Source organism: Aptenodytes forsteri, unplaced genomic scaffold (genome assembly GCF_000699145.1).
Source record: "Aptenodytes forsteri isolate BGI_AS27 unplaced genomic scaffold, ASM69914v1 Scaffold151, whole genome shotgun sequence".
Lineage (NCBI taxonomy): Eukaryota > Metazoa > Chordata > Aves > Sphenisciformes > Spheniscidae > Aptenodytes > Aptenodytes forsteri.
Genome location: NW_008795939.1, coordinates 6198715 through 6214572, shown reverse-complemented (window position 1 = coordinate 6214572; position 15858 = coordinate 6198715). Strand labels below are relative to the sequence as shown.

The 15858-nt window shown below is 38.2% G+C and overlaps 1 protein-coding gene across 1 annotated transcript; it reads right to left on the bottom strand.

Moving 5' to 3' along the window:
• Positions 1 to 3979: 3979 nt before the first annotated feature.
• On the bottom strand, positions 3980 to 15532 carry FXN (frataxin). The gene is made up of 5 exons (XM_009285287.1): positions 15513 to 15532; positions 14152 to 14249; positions 12657 to 12777; positions 9086 to 9183; positions 3980 to 5663 (listed from the first exon to the last, which is right to left on the bottom strand). Exons 2-5 carry the CDS (start codon positions 14187 to 14189, stop codon positions 5510 to 5512), a joined length of 411 nt encoding a protein of 136 aa, XP_009283562.1. The 5' UTR covers positions 14190 to 14249; positions 15513 to 15532; the 3' UTR covers positions 3980 to 5509.
• Positions 15533 to 15858: the final 326 nt, after the last annotated feature.

The window sequence follows — 15858 nt, the reverse complement described above, 5'->3', positions numbered from 1 at the left end:
CCCTTTCGCCGCGGCTGCTCTCGGGGTGCGCTGTCACCCAGCCCTGCATTTGTGTGTGTTTTCCGTTTACATCAACGCTTTGTTAGGAACTTGGGATCGTTGCCCATCTAAACTTTTCTAACTGGAGGGCCTCTCAAACAGCTTTTAAAACCACGGTGCAGTGTTCCACGTATGCTTCTGGATCTGCTTTTCTCCTGCCTTTTACCGCAGAAGAGCTACGGCCAACTTCCCTCCGCTCTACTGGTGTGCTCTGGCAGCTCTGAGGAGCTGGGTGTTCACATCATCACTCATAGCTGAAACACCCAAGATTAGCAGAAGGCAGAGCAGCTCCGTTTCCAGGCCAGAACACGCAGTGCCACTCCACAAGTCCTACCAATACTGTTCCCGAAACCTTCACTTACCGAAAGGGAACTGCACTTCAGGCTGGCATTCCACAGGCATCGCTGATGTCCGAACGGCGAGGCCGAACAGCCCTGACAGGATTCTTTGGAATCGTATTTCTTCTGCATTGTAAAACACTAAATGTCACCAGGAGCTCCTTATCTGCTCTCTTGGGCAGTTAAACGCAACGCAAGCCCCTCTAAAATTAAACGGTGTACTTCCCCAGTATCGGGCCTGTGAAACAAAATCCACTAACAAGTTTTCTGGTTTGTTGTTAGTTGCTGGTGAGAAAGGGCAGATGATTTTTCAACAGGTGCTAAGTATTCTAGATTCCCACAGCATTCCTAATTCAGATTGGTTTCTTCCTCGTTAGGTGCAGATGATGTTTGTGCAGTACGCCTCATACAGAAATTAAGATAAAGGCGGCAAACAGTGTTCTTCACGAAGGTGTGGACTTTCGAAGGAGGCACTGCAAGAGCCTATTTTATTGACAGCAAATATGAAACTGCATTCAAACGTCGTATTGAAAACACCTGCTTGTAGCTATAGTTAATAATTAACATGCATGTGCATACAGTAGTCTTCAAGTGACTGTTGCAGTCTAAAAGCCCCAAACAGCAAAACCGAGGGAAAAAAAAAAGGACCAATTCAGTAACAATGTTTTCTGACAGCTGTAGACAGCAATCAGTACGTAATACAATATTGCATTCAAGCAGAATCAAGCCACGAGGAGTGGAAATTTAGTCTTACTTCCAGGTATGTGTCAGATTATTTGGTTTACACTGGTGCTGGGTGTCAGTTTCCTTAATGAATGTTTAAAACCTTCATCTGCTAGTTCTCTAAATGTTTTCCTTTTTCTGAAGCTACTTTTGTAATAGTGGCCTTACGATGCTTGGTTAATGGTTCTAAAATGCTGTGAAGAGGAGTAATACTATTAACATATTTAATGTATTCCCAATTTTTTTTAGTAGAACAGTAGAGGACATTGATGGCTAGCAGGAGAACCTGCATCTGGAAACTAACAATGCTTACAAAATTACTCATTGTAATACTGATCACTTAGCATAATTACCATGACACAATTTTTAAAACAATTCAGCAAACTGGGGAAGGCAGCAACAACATTATATGGCTTGTTTTAAACATCTACTGTTTCCGTACCTAAACTTGTCTGTCTTTCCTTAACCTGAACTCAAAAAAAAGTCTATAATTACTAACTGTTTAAAAAACATTATTTGTTCATAGCTCTGTTTATTCTACCCCCAGTGAAACAGCCTCCACTGGCTATCTCCTTTGGTAGCGGTCATGGATCTTGTCTTTGTTCTACAACTGCCAACAGTACAATTTACATAAAAGACAATTTGGGACAGAGGGGGACGTAACTCCGAACAACTTTTTGTTATCTTTAAACAGGAATTAAAAAAAAAAAACAAAACCTCGATAGCAAAATGGAATGGAACATGTTTGATTGGTTACAAACAGTGGTGTGCAGTAAGTTTAAAATACCATCCCCTAAAGGGCCACAACATGACGCAGCTTGCCCCATGTCTTTCCTTGCCCTGCCAACGACATCAGCCGTTGGGCAAAGTTAATCTCTTCCTGATAGCCTTTGCTTCTGCCCCTCCCATGCTTCCTTTTCTATTCTGAATGCTCTTCCAGGTATTTTGGCAAGCCTCTGCCTTCCTTCCCAGGACTCCCACACATTCCAGAGCTCGTTAGCACAATCACAAAGTTCAACCATTAACCAGAAGCTAGAAGTAATCAAACACAAACCTCCCTGCGAATCCCCCTTCCCTTACTCGACTACCACCTCTTCAGGACGCGTCTTTATCCCATTTATTGAAGCTGCTAAAAGACTTCGGGAATTTTAAGGAAACAAGATGGGATGATTTTATCACATTGAACAGTCTTGCAGGGAAGAGGCAACGTGTCTTAAGAATTGTAGCAAGTGGAAAGGAAAATGAACCAACAAACACCGGACAAGCATTTAGGCACCTAACTCCTTCAAACAAATGTAGTATTTTGTGACCAATACAGACTGCGAGCAGTTGTAAACTTAACTTGACTTCATCAATTGATCCAGACTTCCAAAGAACTTACTGGCACACAGGAAACAATGAATTTTAGCAAGGTCAGACATGCTAGGACTTTCGGACTGTAGACCAGAAGCAGAAAAATACAATCATCAGAAAAAGTCATTAGCTATTGGTAAAAACTCTGATATAACTCTGAAAAAAACCAACACACCCCACTTTCTCTGCCGAGTTTGAGCATCCAGTACAGCTACAAATGCCAATATTCACCTTTCAAAGTACTCTGTACTTTTGTTTTCCTTTACTGAAGATGGAGCAACTGTCTTACAGGAAAAATGCTGCCAGTAACGCGATAGTTCTTATCGATACTAACTGTCTGTAGTCTGTATCAAAGGATTTTCCTTCAGCTCTTTCTTTTGGGAGAGGTGAAGCAAGAAACTATTGATGTGATGTCAGCTGTGTAACTGTAGAACAATCTGCTTATTCAAGTAAGTTACAGAAGTAAAAAACAGTACGCCAGAGTTTTTTGTCTTGGGGCAATATGCGAAGTCTGACATCAGGATCAGAGCTTCTCCTGTGCCTCCACTGTACGAGCGTGATGGCTGACAGTCCTTGCCCTTACTTACAATTTGATGCAACTATCAGAGCAAAAAATGAGTCACATCCTATGATTCATTTTATACACTGAGATAAAACTCATTCTAACTTGCTGACACTATTTATCTTCACCAGTTAGATTAAATCCATTTGTTACTCAGCTACCTAAAACCAGGAAATTGTTTGCATAAATAGCAATAGCATTATGGATGAAGGGCAAGGCATGTCAAATGTGAAAGTTGAAGTGCTCTTATCAAATACACCCCAATTGGCCAGATTTTGAACGGGATCTTTCCAGTAAGTGTTTTAAGAAACACAAAGAATTCAAAACAACATGCACGTTTGCGGTCTTTAGCTTTATCATCATAGCCTGAAATCACACCTTTACATAATGAATTAAAAATTCTACATGCAACTTTTATTTTGGTATAAACATTTGGACAAGACTTAAGGGAATGAATGAACCTCCAAATACGAATCAGATGCATGTTAGTGAATATGTTGCATGCAAATTACTTAAGAAAATAATTTTTGGAAAAGTCAGTCAGAAAAATAATTACACAAGCTGTACATGATCAGGCAAAGGAAGAACCAGGAGGAAGTATTCTTGATTCAAATATCAAGTCATTAACATCTTGACAAATGTGTTTAAATAGCTATTTGAACTCCTAGGAGATTGAGCTAAATACTATCGTTTTCCATATGCTGTAAATTATTTTCAGTGTTCTAAATTCAAAACGGTAAAAAGATGTTCTATTTTCAGCTTTCCTTTGGTAAAAAAAAAAAAAATCGTGTTTTCCATATGCTGTAAATTATTTTCAGTGTTCTAAATTCAAAACGGTAAAAAGATGTTATTTTCAGCTCTTTCCTTTGGTAAAAAAAAAAAAAAAGTATCTTTTACTCTTGTACTCGTATGAGTTGGTAGTCATCGTATTTACCTCATCCAGCAGAGCTGAAATTTCAGGTAATTGTCATATTTTTTATTTTGATTGAAAAACATTCAAACAGCATGCACAATTAACCAAGAGCTGCTCCCAGTGAAATGTTACTCTCTGTTTAATGGTGGGAAATAGCAAGTAATAACGCTTATACTTTAAATGCAAATACTGGGCAACAATACTATATAGCTATTGTTTTTCAATGACAAAGTTAATCACATCTGAAATAATTCTAGCTAGCCAGAGAATCATGCCAAACTAACCACAAGCATCAGAGGAACCAAGAAGAAAAATAGTTTGCACTGAACATCTTTTCATATATTGATAAACAATTTGTAAGACTGTGGTATAACCATTTCCTCAAGAATTAGTCAACAGTTTTGTGCTTCCATTTTATAGACAATTAAAAACCACCAGTGGTAATAATATAACAGTGCAAGTGTTGAAATGTTCTTCTTGCAGTTCACAATTTCTTTTAAAGCTTTTTGGTTTAAGATCCAGAGTATATAATTTATTTAATTCTTATTTTTTAACAGCCTGAAAAAGACAGCTTCATCAGCCTAAGTATCATACTCAGTTCTAAGAAGTGAAAAGGGAAAAGTTTCTGCATCAGCATGGTACCACGGGGAGCCTTGTTGCATCATGCTGAAAAAAGACAATCTAGGCCCACTTAAGAAATGCAGCAGAACAAAATTAGTGCAAATTTTTGCTACCATAAGAGGATCTTAATTTTGCTCAACTAAAAAAAAAAAGTCAATAAATTATGTATTTTTACTCTTTGAAGAACAAAAGGAAACAGAAAGAGAAATGCACAGTAACAGAATGAAGTGTTTGCAGAGAGATTGCTGCACAGCTTAAACATCACATACGAGCCTTTCCAGTTCTGTATGATGCTTACAGCCACACAGACCTCTAAGTAATTTAAAGTTTAGCTCAAAAAAAAAAATCTGAATGTGAAAGAAACTAGAATTTAGAATTGGGAGAAAAGAGCAAGTTCTGCAATGCTGAGAGAAAAACTCTTATTACATGCATTACACAAAATGAAAAGTTTCTACCTGCCACAGTCATTTCATTTATGACATGTTCAATTTGACTGTGATGCGTTATTCACTTGCAATAGCCACAAATTTTAATGCAACGCATTCACAGTACCACAACTTATGTCAATGCAATTTGCAGGCATTTCTTGTTTCGGGTGAATATCTCACCAAAAGAAGTTTAGCATTTGTGCACTGGTCAGAAGTCACCAGGTGGGTCAGTCCTTACATCCAAACAAGACTACAGACAGTAAGAATTTATGACTTACTTCTGCAGTAACAAAGTAAGAAATGCAGTGACAGGAAGGGCGACCACAACCACCTGTACCAGATGGACACAGATTCAAGCAGCGACACAGAAACCCAAAGACTGAGCACTAGAGAAAAATGTATTATTTTCATTTTTGTTGCACAGCCTAGTGACGTCAAGAAAAACAACAGAAGAATTAAGCTCAGGTACTTCAGAAACCAAGGAAGGGCTTGGCTTGTGGTTAAAGTCTTTAAAATTCCATGAGGTAGAATATCAAGTATGTTCTTTCCCAGAATATATTAAGCAGGACAAATCCAATTTAGTTTTTAACGCTGTTGAAAATTCTTTTGATAGTAGTTCATGAAGGGATACTCTGTCATGAGAATACACCCAATTCCGTCCAGTCCAGTCATAGCGCTTGGGCCCACTAGAAAACAAAATACACACTGTGTAAGTACAGATTACTCATGGGGAGCCACTGGAAGCCTGTATTGATAATGTACCCCAGAGAGTGTCCAGGTAAAGGAAACGGACAGCGTGGAGAAGGACTGGTGGGCAGTCTGGGGAAGTGGAGCAGAAAAGGCCAGATCTGCCAGGAACTGCTGAGCCATCCAAGAAATATATCTGAAAGGTGACAAGATAGATCAGTCACTCCCAGCGGACACAAGCTCCCTCCTTCCCTTCTTGCTTTTGGCACTCATTTCCCCAATTTCTTTCCCTACCCCCTTCTTCCCTCACCCGTATAATTTTCTTGCACACGAATATTACAAGGGATATTTGTATAATGCTGAATTAATGCTATTGATTAGTTCTTGGAGCAGTCACATGCAGATATTATAAGCACTGCAGAACACAGATCACCATTCTCACTTTCTTTTCAGATGCAACAAAAGAATTTACCAGCTGAAAGCAAATATATTGGCATGTGGGAGATTTATATTTAAAATGTTATTTTCCTCTGTGCTATCATATAGTTGTTTGCTTGATTTTTCAGGCCTACACTAAGTATCAAGAAAGAAACTTGAACACTCAGGTTCCATTCCAGACCTTTCTGTCCACCCAATTCTCCACATCTGAAACAGGAGAATGATTGAAAGGCTCTCACTACTGTTAACGTCAGCTAGAGAAACTAAGAAGAGAGAAAGGAATGAAATGGTCATCTGGGATAAACACAAAAACCATCAGTCTTATCCTTGAACTCGTAGGACAAAATGCCTTGGAACTCAGACAATCCACACACAAGGTCTGCTAGAAAACAGACTATCATATATACACACGAACAATCTGCAGGTTTTCTACAAACATAAACACTAATCTGCACCATGAATATCCTGAATTATTTGCAATATTCAAATGAAGAACTTTCTAACCACTAACCAAACTATGAGAAGTCACAAATGCAAACACAAATCAAAGCCACTTCCACCGAAATCTCACTTGCTGTATGTGAACTTGTAGCTATTTGGAATCGAGATTATGTGCTCCAGTTACTTTACTACGCGTTTCTCACTTCTTTGTCTTTGCAGCACAAGCGCATGTTTATACTGTCCTGCACCTAGAGAATGACAGAATGGGATGCAGCCATTCATGAAGATCAGGCTAAGGCAGGCCATTTAATCAACGATGACAAAGAAAATAAATGCGTAAGTTATTTGAATTGTTTTCAAATGTTACCTAGTAAATACCAGTGATACAGTTAGTATACTGAACACCTCCATAGTTCTCTGAATCTCCAAAATGCTGTACAAATGTGATTTTTTTCATTTATATTAATAATTTTAGCAAGTCATCTTGTGAATTCTATTAAATGCCTACAAAGTTAAATATAGACTAAATATATTTCTCATGGAAAGTCTGCATACGTTTTTAAACAGTAAGAGAGAAGATTGAAATCACATTAAGGCATTATTAAGAGATGCTGTGTAAGGCTGAAAAGTCTTTTCCGTGAAAGGAGTTACATGAAATTCCTGCAATCACACTGCTGGCAGGTTGCACCCACCCCCTCACCCCCTTTTTAAAAACTGTCAACTAAGTAAAGCTTTAGAAACACAAGCTTAAGTTCACTTCAGTGTATAGATGCATGATAGCAAACAGAAGGTTAAAAAAATTCAAGAAAATGTCTCTCTCTCACATCTTAAGAATTTGTCTCCCTTGGGATATGTTCTTAAAGACTCAAGATTCTACGTGTACTGTAGAAATTTCTCAAATATAACGTTCAATGCAAATGATCACTGGCAGTAACGTTTGCTTCTTTCACTTCCTAGTATATTGCACTTAAGAAGTATGTCACTCCAAATTATATAGTATTTGCTGGAGTTGCTTTTCAGAAGTTAGGAAGTAAGTGAACATGTAGCATCATATTTCAGGAAATACCACTGTTTACCATAATACCAGTTAAGGAAGCACAAAACTTAATGTCTGTAGGTGAATCATTTTTCATCACAGATGATGAAAAATACCCTCAGAGAATGTTCACGTTTATCTCTTTCCTTGTGTATTTTTATTCACTACTGGAGCAATAAAAAAAAAAAAAGTTTAACATTTTTTTCACAAATTCCATGTTCTGGAGCATGTATGTCTTAGCTCAACTAGAGTTGGCTTCAAACAGATAGAATTCTCTGAATTTTGGTTTTCATAAATAGATGAAACCTTTGTGTCAGTGACACAAAGATCTTACAGTCATTTTAAGCAGAATCAAGGTTTGGAAATTATGCTTGTTGCAGAATATATGGAATGAATAAATTCTGACACACAGCCTGCATCTGTCTAAACAAAATGGTTTGTTAGCTTGCTAGGCCTGTGCCTTAGCAAGTCATGTACCTTTTAAGTGAATTATTTAATTAATAATAGGATCCTGGGATAGGGGAGGAGTTAGCAGAAAAAATACTAACCTATAGTATGCTGTGCACCAGCTGGTACATAAGTACACTAAAGCAAAATTAGAATTTTCTTTAGGTAAGTTTTATGTCTATTAAATTTGTTTCTCTTAAAATCTTAAATTCCATTGTGCTTTTTTTTTTCCCCCTGACACAAACCCTACTGCAGAATTCCACTACTGCAAAACCATTCCCGGTTTTGCAATCAATACATTCTTTCTGAGCAACATTCAAGAGGTACGCCTGCATAGTTACTGGGAGTGCTCATACTTTCCAGCTAGCTGGTTCCTTCACCAGCAACACTGACCAACTCCCTCAGTTCTTTCCCCAGGATAGTGGCAGAGAATACAGATTTTTTGGGGAGACAGCTACAACATTTTCCCACATATCTGGCTGCCCTCCCTGCTGAACCAACCAGAAAACCTGGAATGGATCAAAACACAGCATTCGAGAAGGCAGAGGGAACAGCTAGCCAATGCTCCTGTAAAGTGCAGATGCTTGACAAAAACAACCAGTGGGAGAGCACATAAACATATAAAGCAGGAAATCCCACGAGCTTAAAGGGGAAGGAGCCACCCTGTTTAAATACAAAGAGAGGTTTAGATCATAACATCATCATCACTCTTTTTCCAGCAAAAGCTTTGTGGGTTTTTTTTAATCACGGCTGTTTGTTTTTTCTGTGAGTAAGCTATATTCCTGTAGACAGTGGTTTTGGACCAGAACAGGGTATGAAAATTCTGTATTACACTTTTCCTGGATTAATTTAGGTATGTCGGTATACTGCACTGTGCCTCAAACCCCTGTAACAAATTATTATCAAACATGTAGATTATATAATGTTTTGAGATTATACTGAGTAAAAGGGTTACTTGTGAAAAGGATATTACATAGCCTGTGCCGTGCTATAAAAAAAGGGGAAGTACATTTCCACCCAGTCTGCAGATATTACATAACTAACTTACACATAACTTACCTAGTGGGTGAGGACAGCCAAATCTGCCGGTTTGGTGTTTGCTTATTGATTACATATGTTCCCATGTCTCCACCTAATTTAACTGTTAGAACTCCACTCTTAAAACACAAAGAAAGTAAGTGAGAAATTAAAAATTTGCATCCTGTTACTTGACAAGAATTACATTATCTGCAGTAGATAAACAGAAACTTACATATCTGTATCACATTCCCAACTACTTCCCAAATAATAATAGCTTGGAAGAATGATAGGTATCAAAAACTTGTGTTAATACCTAGGACAAGCTGCATATCTTTGAGTCTGATCTAGACTTTAAACCTTCTGGTCAGAGTTTGATTTAGTGTGTTTGCACCATTCACAATGGCACTACTTAAATAATACTCTTGAGCTTTGACCTGTCACCTTGAAAGGACTGCTAGTTCATTTTGCAACGATTAAAACATCATCCAATAACAACTTTTTCTATTCATGAACAATGCAGAACTGGTGTGGTTCAAAGGCAAGAAGCTTTATGTGTCATTGCTAGATTCCTGAGCCATGCAATTTTACCTAACTTTTCTTAAATAACTGTAACAGTTTCCCAGTGAATAAAGACAATTCTTTCTCCAATAATTCTGATGAAGTGCCTAGATCCTGAATCATACCTCAAAAATGTTCCACTTCAAAACTCCATGAGGTCTGGTTTGTTTTAGTTATGCCAGCTTTAGACCATAATCCTAGTGAGCGTTTATTTTCTCTTTCTTACTCGCATTTCTTACTGACATGATTCACATTTCTCCGACATTTTCACAAGTGCATTTGAAAAGCATACATAACTCTGACAAAAATATTTCTGTCCTAACTTTAGGAGTAAAAGAACAACACTACTTGGACTAGAGTTAACCTACACATGATCAGAATTATGCTAATTAAAAAGGGTATCTCTACAGAATACAGTCTGATGATTCAGGTAATAGGTTAGTCATATTTAATCTACAGTTTCTCAAATACTTCATGCCCTATAGCACGATACAGCTTCTTTAAGGGAATCATACCTTTCATGCTTTAGTCAAAAGATACTAATAGAGCTATCATCATTGCTAGGGCTATTTGCTATGTATAAACACCTACTGTGGGGAAAAATATACTTTCATTTATGAGTACCTACTGCCTGCAAACTTACTGTGCAGCACAGGCCGCAGCTTAGAGCCTCCTTCCCCTACAAAGTAACTCAGTGTTACTGGTTTCTGACATATTTGAAGGATCATCAGCCATGAAATAATACTCTCAAGGTCTGATTTTTTTACCTTAGTTTCCATGCTGTTTCTGTGCTTGATAAGGGATTTATATCTGTAATCAATAAAATAAAAATAAAAGGCTCCCCTGGTTAATATTGTCATCAGGTTGTCCTGCCAGTTACATTAATTGGATATTGGTTTAGTGCAAAGAAGGACAAGAACAAGCTACTTCTCTGGTTGTCAGAATTCAAACTTTTCTGTATCTCAGCGGTCTTAGATCTGTAGAGATACAACAGAATAAGAGCAGGTTGGGGGATTAGGCCTGAATAGCAATAGAAAGGTTTCACTATTCTTCTACGTGCTCTTTAGTGCCATATTAAGTATTCAGCATGATGTTATGCTGCATGCTACAGAAACACTGTAAGTAAATAGGTTTCCAAAGAGTTAACAAAAAATCTATACTATTGCTTACACTGTGTGCCAGCTGTTGGAGTACTGTTGCTCTGTCATTGCAATTAAGTAAAGGTTAACTTCGAATGCTGTGTTTAAAACATTTTGCAATACTTTTGAACATTAGAAAATACAACTTGAGTTGTTAAGCACTTAAATTGCAAGATATTTTTAACATATTTTAAGGAATATTACTGTATGTGTTTTGTACTACTGGATGAATGTTTGTTAGCTCCTGGTAACAAGAATATTCTTCGAAAGAGATCTTCTTCTCTGGACACGAAGGTTGCATGAAGACATCAAGTTCGTAACAATTCACGGGCATAACAGACCTTTATCACGTTCGCCACCTTGTGGTTTGCTATAGCACTAGCTTTGTTTGGAATTAACTTTGGTAAACTTGGGACTATTTAACCTTTCGCTCTTAACAGAAACTACAATGTATCATTATGTCATCATACAGTCTGTGCAACAAAGGAGTACTGGTCAAAACTAAGATGGATGTAAAAATAATTCCTTTTGAGTTTCACAGTGAGTCAATGTCAAACAATCCACTCTACAGTGGCTGGAGAGAAAATCCTGACATAAGATGACTCATCACCTTCACATAATGAAGTGCCTAAGAATATTAAAGAGGTAAGTACAACCTTTTTGCTGATTTTTGTCCTAAGCTCTTTAAATCAGACTAATAGGCGCTGATATGCTAAAACACACTGAATAGTAATGGTTAAACAATTCTTTGCTTTTCACCAGAAAAGCAATTAGCATAACATTATCTACACACTTAATTAAAGCAACAAATAGTATTTGCTAAGGGCAACAACAGAATCCTACTAACAATACATTATTTTCTATCCGAGCTATTGAACATTATGATGACAAAGTTACACAGGAGCAAGTCTGAAAACTACAGCATTGGGTTTTTTGTTTTGGTTTGGGTTTTTTCCCACAGTGCAACCCAAACCATCTGCTTCAACATCCCTGAGCATAAAACCTTAACTGACAGGGCTAGTAGAAAGCAACCTCCTTGTAGTAAGACATGAAGAGGGAGCAGCAGCTATACGACATCAAAAAAATGCAGTAGTGAAAGACCTGTGTTGCAGATGGCAATGTAGGGAGAAACTGCTCTCTCCTCCAAGTCACGTAGAGGGCTGTAACATACAAACAACTTTAGGAATTGTATATGAAGCTAATAAATTCCCTATACAAATAGAATGGACATTTTCAATCTAAGTCTGTCACTCCTGTAAAAGAATTTGAGTGGCTGACCTATTAAAGGCTCCAATTATCAGGCTAGCAGCCACCCAATGTCTCCCGTGACAGCAGCCTTCTCCCCATGTATGGTCTCACTTTTGCAACCACCTATCCAAACATTGCATCCTCTTGTTGCTTCTCGCCACCACAGGCTGTCATCAGTAAAGCCAGGACAAACATACTCTTACCTGGTCAAGACAAATGCTGCTTCTCGGTATTCAGGGCAATCAAAGAAAATGCTCTACCAGTTACATGTGATGTACATGTACTATGCCACGTAGGCCTGTCCTAGTATTCACCGGGAGAGAAGTGACTGCTGATGTCAGAAGTCGATGCATGTTTAGAAAAATTTATAGACCACTGTGAAATTAGAAAACAGTTTCTGTCTCCTCTTGTGCTCATTTATTATTCTATATTATGTCTTTCTCTATACACTAAACATTTTAAATCCTCAAATCATACAACAGCATGTGTTACTTTTTACCAGAATAGTTGCTCCAGTCAGTATAAACAGGCATATTTTAACAATAAAGCTGTAAAAACTCACTGTATTTTAAGTGTTGGCACTAGGGTGACTAATTTAAAATTCTCCTTCAAAGAAAAAAAAAATCTACAATAATTACAGTGGTAATAGAATGTTTAAAACATACCCCTAAAGAGACATCATAATCTTCTGGGGTAAAAGGCTTATCTGTTAGGTCCTCAAAGAAATCTGCTAAGGAGTCCAGTGTTTCTTCAGCCAGTTTTTCGTAAGTGGTCTCATCTAAAGAGCTACAAATGACATACAAGCCCATAATTAGGAGGAAAAACATGGAAGACAGTATTTTCCCTATAATAAAAACACACGAAGACCATGACCTTGGAGGAAACAGTAACCATGAAATGATCATATAAAACAAGTAGTCATTTTTCTTAAGGTAATGTAGGTTAACAATCTACCTTATAAATGGAGGTGGAATTTTGAAATTTTGGTAGTAGAGAGCTCTTAACTGAGAAATCTGTACTTCTTTCCTTAGATATACTGACCCCTGTGTACTAAGAGGACAGAGTTAGATTTCAAAATAAGGGATTTTCATAAAAGGACTTTGTGCAAGAATGAATTAGTTCTGAACTCTACGAACAGAGACAAACATCTCCCGTTTAGAAGCACGTGTCATTTGACTCTAAGAAACTCGCTGTAGCTATAAGCAGTTTAGAAACATCAATACCACATGACATCTCTATGTACAGCATTTAACTTCTCAACTGGAATTACCAACGTGGCCCGGTAATTAGACATTATTTAAAGTGTGCTTATGAACTAATACATACAATTACTACCTTCTTCAGAGAGTCTCAAAGCACCCTTGTAGCCATTATGTAAGGCTTACAGCACTTGTGAGACTGCTTCTGTTATCCTCTTTAAATAAGTAGAAAAAGTTACAGGGAACAAAGTCTAGATCAGTTTAATTAACCAAATGTAATTAAATTAGGTTAAATTTTTCCATCCGTATCAGTGTCAACTTTTAGCTGAGTGTGTAGGTGGGTACCTAGCAACAGACAATTCAGTGAAATCATTTCAGTTTTTGCTAATGGGTATGGCAATACAACAGTTACTATGAACTATGGTGACTCAGTATCTTTCAGTTGATGATACAGAACGTAACTTTTTGAAAAAGTTTCTTGCTAGCCAGTTACTGAAATATACTCTATGCCACTCATGTGAGGGACACCACAGAAACACCTAGGGGCGTGGAGAACAGAAAGCCTTAGGATTAGGCAGGATTCATGTACTGGTTCAGGGTGCAGTTCAGGCACTTAATGCTAAGAACCATTTTAGACATCTGCACAATCCTTCATTGGGCCTCCAACTGCTGCACCAGGAGGGGGAGAAGTCTCTGACAGGTACTGTGTCACATCCTCTCAGCGCAAGGAGAAATTTCATGTACCCTGACGTATGTGAAATGGTGCTAGACACCTATGTTTAGCTACATGAATTATGTACTGACTTCCCAAATTCACTCAAAATGCTTTTTGCTAAAACGGTACTTTTCCTTTACATCATCGTATCAACATTACATTAGTTTGATAGTCTTACCATGTCTAGAAATTATTTTAAAATGCAGAGACGATATTTTCATATGAATATCTCAAAATAAAATTTACCTGGTGTCATTCAGAGTTCCTGCATTTCTTAAGTTCATTAACCGAACAGTCTTGCTTTTAACTTCTGAAGCATATTGTAATTGCTGTTGAAAGTAAGCCTAAGTAAAATGGAATTAAAAGTTAAAACACAAAGAATTATAAATTACGTATTTCTCACATAAATGAAATAGATCCTTGAAGACCCTTCCATCCTCCCCCAAGTAAAATATTCATATTCTATATCACAGAGCTAATATGGAAAGAATTATGCAGCTTTAGTCCTTGGATGATTGAGGCAAACTAGAATATCCTTGTCTTCTGATACAAACTAATGAAAAAAAAAATTTTATTCATAGAAAAGTGAACTAGGAAAGAGAAGAACTGTTTTCTTTTCTATTGCTTTACCACAGAATTACTGAGCAACTTCAGACAACTGGCTTAGGCCAAGATTTTCACAAGTATCCACAATTCAGATGGTTCATTATCAGCAACTTGTGTCCCTCTGTTAGCAGCCGTGAATATATTCAACTGAAATAAACAGAAGCCCTGAATCCTCCTTACTGACAAAAGAGCTAACGTCACACTTCACATTCCAGATCTCTTTTGTAAAACAAGCTGGTTAATTTCTAATTTCTCTTCTGTTTAAAAAAAAAGTTTTAAAAAACAAATCAAAATTACCGAAAAGCTGTATCAACTTACTGACAATATAAGACAAGGGAGCAAAATGGGCAACCCCTTTGAGGGAAAGCAATGCATCAACATGGATAAAAATAAAGTTGACCCCCTAGTCTAACACGCTAGCAGAAGCACTTATGCTATCCACCAAGAAAGAAAGATAGCATGCTTGCCATTTTCTTCTTAACCTGGGCTATGAAGGTATGTATTTTTGGATGAATGGTAAGATAGCGTTCTTGATTGTTTTTTGTGTACTTACACAAGGTTTTGAAAACTAACAGAGTGAGTTGAAAAGCAAATGACATTTAAAAAGGAACTATGACAGCCCCTCCTCAAGCACACACAAGAGCAAAACACAGAAACATCTCTCTCCATATGGTTTGACATCTATCCTCAGGCACTACAGATGAACTGGTCTGTTAGTCCAAAGCCATGACATGGACATAAAGGACTGAGAACAGCAAACTCCTTGTACCATCACAATGATACACGTTGACAAAATACACACTGATGCCTACGTGTTTTTGACTGCACCCTTTAGCATTTCTTTAACGCACGCTTAGGATCAAAAGCTACAAGACCATAAATACGTTCAGGCTCTGGCCAGACTGGGAGGCTGTAACTCCGTTAGTGTGCTCATACTCAGTTTATGACTTGAAGCTGCCAACAAGGTGCTAGCATACAGTTGGTATCACCCCTCCACCTACCAAGTGCTAAGGGTGGCCAGCATGCATCTTCTGCAACCGGAAAAGGGTAGCAAACAAGTAAACAGCTTTGGAGTACAGCAAAGGCGGGGTTCCCCGCTGGGCAGCCCTCGCTGCTGCCGTTCCTACAGCGCATAGCAAACAAGTAAACAGCTTTGGAGTACAGCAAAGGCGGGGTTCCCCGCTGGGCAGCCCTCGCTGCTGCCGTTCCTACAGCGCAGCACGGCTGTATTTGCACGGGCTGGGAACCACCGAGGCCAGCGGCCCAACACTTGCGCTCCTGTGTTTCCCAGGGGCGCAAGGCCGAGCCGCGCTCTGGCGAGCACAGCTGCTACCGGGGAGCGGCTCA